General features: G+C 41.9%; 1 protein-coding gene across 2 annotated transcripts in view; it reads left to right on the forward strand.

Annotated features, from left to right (window-relative positions):
• Positions 1-6,794, forward strand: part of NECTIN3 (nectin cell adhesion molecule 3) — a 78,924-nt gene extending 72,130 nt beyond the window's left edge. Inside the window, exon 10 of one of the 2 annotated variants that reach the window (XR_007244329.1) lies at positions 2,887-2,946. Coding sequence is in view for 1 of the 2 variants with exons in the window: in XM_048494665.1 (XP_048350622.1) it covers positions 2,887-3,063 (177 nt within the window). In the remaining variant the exon portion in view is untranslated. Of the gene's footprint in view, positions 1-2,886 lie in introns of both variants that reach the window. The other variant, XM_048494665.1, reaches the window with a different exon arrangement.
• Positions 6,795-7,564: the final 770 nt, after the last annotated feature.

The raw sequence follows: 7,564 nt of genomic DNA on the forward strand, positions 1-7,564 counted from the left end.
AGGGGCTTACAATCTCCTTTCCCTTCCCCCTCTCAACCAACTCCCTGGGAGGTGGGTGGAGCTGAGAGAGCTCCGAAGAGCTGTGACTCGCCCAAGGTCACCCAGCTGGCATGTGTTGGAGTGCACAGGCTAAATTAGTTCCCCAGATTAGCCTCCACAGCTCAAGTGGCAGAGCGGGGAATCAAACCTAGTTCTCCAGATTAGAGTGCACCTGCTTTTAACCACTATGCCATTGCTACTCTTAAAGCGACATTAGGGGAAGGGTAAAGAACTATTTCGTATTGCTTAAAGTAGTGACACATGTGATCTTATGCCAACCCTTGTTCTAGAGCTAAGCTCAAGAGTTTATTGCACTTCTCTGCACACCTAGAGGAGTTATGCCACTGCACATGCCTAAGTTTTCCCATTTAGGTCTCTCTTGGCAGCATTTAGGAACTTCAGGCAGGTGTGTTTGAAGACTGTCTAGCTCTATTTTCTGTTCTCTCCAGTTTTGCCCCTTCTTTCAACATGTATATTTCTATTTCCCTGGCATTCTATATGCTGCTGGTCCATTGGACCATGTTTTTAAAAGTGCTTTTAGCCTGGAGGCAAGCTCCCTCCTGCAGTTGGTCATTTCTTTCTTTCAAGGGAAGGGACATAAAACTGAAACTTCTGGACATTATCAGTCAGACACTATGTTCTTGCTCAACCCCACCTCGGATAACATTGTATCAGACTACACACAATTAATCTTTAAGTCTTGCCCTCCTATATCTGTAATAACCTAATCCTTCTTGTACTGGAACCTCTGCTCTTACACCAGCTTATCTGAAGAGACCCTGTTGAAATCAAAGTATGGGGGCATTCTCTGTACTGATTAAAGTCCCCCTTATCTTGCACAACAACTGCTAAAATGTTGATTGTCTGTACAATTTCACTTAATGCAGAAACTTACCATTTGTGTATAGTCTTGGAATGCATGTCTTAGAATGAAATTATCCAGCTCTTACCATTATTTTTTTAAAAATCTAATGTAAAGTAGTCCAGCACACAATTGTAGCATCTTCATCCTTAAAGCATATAATTTTATCTTTAGTTCTGTTAATCAAAATGTCTGTAGGGTTGAATTTATATGTTTCACACACAGCTTTTCTATAATCAATGTACCCCTAGAACCCATTTGCAGATGTATGAAGTGATGGAAATGGTAGTAAAGAAGTGGTTTATCTCCACCATTATTCAACAACTGGCTCTTATTTAGTTCAGCGGTTTAAGGTGTTTTGTGATTTGATAAAACCTAAGTCTGATTTGAGAACTGTGAGTTAGCCCGAAGCTATGATGTCGCACAAAATACTTTGCTGATAGCGTCTTATCTGTTTTGACCTGAAAACCAAATTGAGGAGAAATGTGGTACTTACAGATAGACTAATCTTGCCAGTTGATGCTGATAGCCTTTGGATGTTGTGAGAGCCACCAGTTAATGCTGTTGATCCATATCTTGACATCATTCTGGGAAAAGATAATGGATCCTTTGATTGGAATAGTTAATGCCTCATTGAGTGTGGGGTTTTTACCCACACCTCTGAAGTAACTTGAAGTTATAATTTGCTATAAAAAAAATCTCCACCTTAATTATCTAAGGATAAGGTCTCCAGTTAAAGACTGGTTTCAAATCCGCCATTTCTGGGTGAAGACAATACAGCATGCAGTACTGTAAAACTGAAATTATTTGGTGGGCCTTTTAATGCAGTCTGAACCATGGGTATTTGTGTGTCCAGAGAGGTAGTGTCTTTTACTGTATTGTGGATGGTTTTAATTTAGAATTATAAGCTACCGTGAGCTACAAGTGAAAGGTAGGGTATAAATCTTGTAAATAATTGGCTAAAGGCTCGAATGTCCAATGATTAACCCTTAGCCAATTATTGTGCAGGACGCATAGGGACCAAGGCCCAATTGGCTGTTGGCAAAGGCCGCCCCGCCCCCTCCCAACCACAACTCAAACTGGACCACAGACGGACGGGCATCAGCCACCACAGCTCTTCCCCCTCCCACCTTCCCTTAAGTGCTCTGCACCATGGAGTCCCTGCAGGCACACCCATGCCCCTTCCCATCTTCTTTTAAGTGCTCCAGCCGGCAGGTGCACCCCTCCCACCTTCCTCCAAGCGTGTCAGGCTCCAGAGGCCTGCCTAGCGCACCCCCACCCAATCCCAACCTCCCCAAATGCCAAGCTTGCCCCCTTCCCCAAGCAGCAGGTGCATCCCCACCCCTTCCCACCTTTCCCCAACCAGCAAAGGCACCCTGCCCCCCTCACCCTCCCCCCAACCAGCAAACGCACCCCCGCCACCTTCCACCCTCCCCAAGTGCGCTTGGCCGCAGGGGCCTCCCCTGCCCCTTCCCACACCAACCATCTACATTCCACCCTCCCCCACCCCTATCCACACCTTTCAATCCTCCTCCACCCTGACACTCCCCTTCCCACCCTCCCCACACCTAGTCACACCTTTCAACCCCTCACTCCAAAATTCCCCTTGCTACCCTTCCCTACCCCAAGCCACTTCTCTCCACCTTCCCCCCATTCTAACCTTCCCACCTACCCCAAGCCACACCTCTACAATCCCCAAGCCACAAAACCACATTCATGTAAATGGCGCACCACAAGGAAGGTTGGGGTGGGGGCCGCTACAACCCCAGTAAAGCCCATTGCTGGGCGAGGTGCTTCCTCTTCGACCCTTTGCTAGGGCCCAATTAATCTCCCCCACAATGGGCTTTGCTGCTAGTGTTTTAATAGTTGAAGATTGAATGTCTGAAATAGCAATTAAAATTATTCAGGATATGGTTAAGAATTTTTTGAAATTTGAGTATTATCACAAAATATTATTGAAGTGTAATAAACTTTTTTCCCTTTAGAAGATAGCAAACTGCAGGCAGTTAACCTATGATGATGAAAATCTTTTGGCTCAAGACAGTCATCAACAAATATACCCAACTTACAAGAAAATGAATTGCAAAGACTGGAGCAATAAGAAGCATCAAAATCCAGACAATGGAAGAGTTTACATCAACCCTCGGGAACATTATGTGTGACTGAGTTAGAACCCCTTACAGACTAACCACGTTGATTTCCTTTTATTTTAGAGTTCAGTGTTTTTTTTATTTTGCTGTTTTTCTTTTCAAAAAATCAGAAATGCTTAAAGCAGCGAGGGGGTGGTGATTATACTTTATAAGTACATTGGCCACAACCATTTCTTCTAACTCCATGTTTCCTAATCATGTTAGTTAATTCCTTTGTAGATTAGGTATACATATGAGTTGAGATTACCACCCCATAGCCCTTCTTCTGAATTCTTTCTTCCTTAAGCATATGGGCTTAATGAGCTAATGTGACTGCTTCTGGAAATCGTCCTTTGTCATTCTTCTGCTCATAAAAGAGCATTATTGAATCTGCCTTAATGTTTGCTACTACAAAATAGCATTGGTGTGCCTACTACATAGAAGAGAAGACAATTTCTGCTATTCCCCCTCCATTTATGACTGTTCCCTGACCCTCAGAAACAAAACAAAGTGGACGCGGGTTCATCTGTCAGAGATCTCCATAACTTGATGACAAGACACGGCATTGCATCATGCATTTTGTAGCAACTGGTGTTGCTGACAGAAAAAGTGAAGCAAAATATATGCCGCTGGTTTTACCAGCAGTCTTACATACTCAATTTCAGTAATTGTTTTGTCTCCTTTTATAATGCAGACATGCTGCCTATTTAATTGGCAATATGTGTCCTCTCATTGATTAGCATTTATTCTAGATAATTGATGGAATAACCATTTGTGCACAAGCGAAACAGCATAGCTTCATGGACCACGGCTTTGATTTTTAAGTTTGAGATGGATGCTCTTTTGCTTAAACCTAGTTTTCTTAGTCTTGCCAGAAATACTAATTTAGCCATGCGAGAAATACCAGTTTAGTTTGCTTAGCCATTCTAGAAATACCAGCTTAAGTATTTGAAAATAATATGGCCTTATGCTACAACAAGAATAAAATCAGCATCCGGTCCCAAAAACAATGACCAACAATAATGCATGTTTTTGTTTTTATTGTGTTCTGTGGATGAAGGTGGGAAACGGTTTAGCCTGCGCCTCTGTGAGAACGAGAGCTGCTTCAATATTTGCCATACTATGTATTGTTCATTAATCCTTTTGGTCCAATTATGTGTAATTCTCTAGTTGTAAAGCTCTCCCACGTTCAACCTTTTCATATGCCTTGTAAGATGCATCAAACAATTATTTGTTTTTTTCCCCCTTCTCGAGCACTGCTTACCTTTATCTATTGTGCCTTTTAATTTTTCAACCTTCAAACATAACTGGGGTGTTCTGTCATGCTGCCAAAACAGGAGAAGGTGCTGGTGGGAGAAATGTTGATTGTTCTGCAAGCCTACGCGTCTTTTGATTTTCTGCTTGTTGAGTAGTGCTGTGTTAAAACGTTTCATGGGGGTCATGGAAATATAAATAGGACTTTGGAAAGAGTATCAAGTATATTGCTCAAAGTAAGTAAAAGAATAAATTGCAAGTAACATTGAAATGCAAATTGTATACTAATATGTAGCTTTTACATAAAGTGGGTAGATGCATTAATAACTCCACCTGTAAAAACAGAATGGGATTTCGGTGATTCATACAGAGGTGTAGCTTGCCTTACTTTTAAATTTGCCTACGCAATTTGCTGGTAGTATGAGTGCACAGCTTGAACAAATAGGTGGGTTTGGGGTAAGGAAGAGACTATATAACAGAATATGAAGTATCAAAAATAATTGAATAGTTAAGTTTTAAAATGCTATAGTGAGATGTTTACAGAAGAGTGTGCAGCAGCTAGAAATGGTACCACTGCACCACTTCCAAAGGGGTTTCAGGTAGCATGGGAAGTCCAATGAACAAACAAAAAAACCTTCAGCTGCCTGAAAAATCCCCATTGGATAAAAGAACTTACACTATACTTTCCGATGCCATAGTCTGTAGTCAGGGAGGAAGGCCTTCACCTGGCCCACTATTCCACTGTCTGTTGTGCCACCATGCTCTCTTACGCCATTCCAGTTTCAAAGCATTGTGCACCCACTGGCGTCTTTGCTGTCTGCACCAGTGTAGATGCCCCTTACACTGGTGGAGTGGGCAAACATGCCAGCATGGGCCCCTATCACTCCACAACCCATTTCACCCTCCCCCCCCCCCCATCTCAATTGGGTTCTTTCAGTATTATGCTTGAATTATAAGTGGTCATATTTTTGTAGCTTGGGTGTGTAATATCAATTCTAAAAAAATAATGTAGCTTTTTATATTTTAATGTTGTGAAGTTCAAACAGTTCAAAGAAGTTTTGCATGGAAGATTACAATTTTCCTTCAACTATTCTGTGTATATGCAGAAGAATTAATGTTGCATTTTTGTGCTGTAAACAAAACTAATTATAGTTCACAATCCTGAAAGGGAGCTGGATACCAGGTGTCCCAAAATGAATTCTCATCAATCCTGTCTTCCCAACAATCGCTGCCGATGATGGAAAGCAGCAAACAGCAAATGTTGTGATTACTGTGGTAGAACTATAAACCTTAGGAACTGTTTTGAGTCTGTCTAACAATATTCAGGACAGGAATGATGGGAAGAATTGTTCCCCTAGTTTGTGGCCTGGATGTTGACAAGCATACTTTCAGCAGCAGCTAAGGTCTGACACAGGCATTACAGCAGAGGTTTTTCTCTAAGCTTTCCGTGCTACCTTCCAGGTACACTTAGGAAAAGGAAATGGAGGCTTGGTGGGCTGTACCATCACTTAACAAAACTTGTGGGCATTTTTCAGAGCAGGCAGCCAAGTAGGGCAGAGGCATCTGTGTGGCCCACGGAAATAGTGGAGGGGAGGGGTAGACCTGCATTGCCTTCATCAGCTGCAACCCACCCCCAGAAGAGCCTGCAGCCAGCCTATGCTGTGGGCCCCCGCCTTCTCCCACCATGACACATTGCTGGCTTGGAGCCAGCAAAAGGACTTTCTACTTTCTCACGGCCCTATGCTTCCAATGGCGCTTCAGATTTGAGTCCAGGTGAATCTGTGATTGATGCTTTTTGACTCAGTTCCAAGTTCTTACTAGTGTTCTGAAAAACTTGTGTTCAAAGAGTTTGATAATCAATGTGAACCACATTTAAAATCTTTAAGTAAGCCTATGTTATCATTGGGAAATAACTTTTCATGATATCCTAATTTATAAAGGATTCTTGGATGGATATTTTTACATCTCAACTTTATTATTGTCACTTTACATTATTCACTTTTGGTTTGACTAGATGCGCCAGATTTAGTTCTGTGTTAATGGTAAGATTCTGTTTCAGTTATTCTCCATGTATTATCCTGTTCATTTTGGTAAGATATACACAATCCCAGTTTCATGAATGCTCAGATGTAAATCCTAGAAGGAACTTCCTTCAGAAGTGTGAATGCAAAACAGGTTGTGAGATTCCAGTTGTGAAGGCAAATGCAAAATGGAGCATATGTTTAAAAAACTATTTGAAGAGTGTGAAATGTAATATTTAGAACATCAACCTATAGTTACAGCTGGAATGCTTAAATCTGGCTTCAAAGTGTTAGGTATTCAAACTCAACAGGTTTTGTAGCCTGCTTAATCTGTAGAGTAAAATTTGCCTCCTTTGGAAATTGTTCTCTCCTAAGGTTAAAGATTAGTTAATACTTGAGGTAGGCCATTGGTTGTCCTGTCCTATCACTTTGTAATCATATTGTGAAGATAATCTAAATAAAGGTGATTGCCTAACTTTGGGAGGAAAATGTGTATAGTTTTTTTCGTTACTGTTTTTTCCCCCCAATGTTTGTATGAACTTTAATTTTTGAAAAATAGGCTAAAACAAAGCTCTGATAGAATACCCTTCTTTGATTTAAATATTAGAAATATAAACTGCATCATCAAAAGAAGACAACTATGAAAAATAACTTTGCAGCCCGATCCAGACTGGGCTGGTGGGCAGGGCTGGTGCCGCTCTGGCACTTCCCTGCCCCCTCCAAAGGGCTTTCCTTAAGCACAGGAAGTCCAAACAATTTTTAAAAAATACCTGAAAATCCCCCATGGGGAAAGAAGAGGTACGTCGTGGAAAATGTGGCATATCCTGGGGCCTGGCCCTGCTGATGTAGCCAATTAATGATGGCTTCACCCCCAGGAACACCTCTGCCATATCAGTGCAGTTCAGGACAGCATGAAGTGACAATGGACACCACAGCCAGACAACCCAGGACCTGCAGTGGCTGGGCGCCAGTGGATTGACCTGTCCGCTGGGGGGGGGGGGGGGGGGAAGTATTCTGCCTTTTTTTTTACCATAGGGTACACAGCAACATATATTGGAAAATGTCAGAACTTGCTTAGAATTTCATGTTTAAAAGGCAGATAGTGATTCCTCATGTCTTGCTTTCAGCCATATCATAGGAAGAACTAAAGGACCACTCCTAATGTTGTGAAAAACATTTGTTGGTATGCTAAAATATTTTTTACAATTGAGCTTTCTACTCCTGGGGCTTTCCAGAAGTTAGAGCTATATCTAGTGTCT

The sequence above is a fragment of the Sphaerodactylus townsendi genome, linkage group LG04 (assembly GCF_021028975.2).
Source record: "Sphaerodactylus townsendi isolate TG3544 linkage group LG04, MPM_Stown_v2.3, whole genome shotgun sequence".
Taxonomy (NCBI): Eukaryota; Metazoa; Chordata; class Lepidosauria; order Squamata; family Sphaerodactylidae; genus Sphaerodactylus; species Sphaerodactylus townsendi.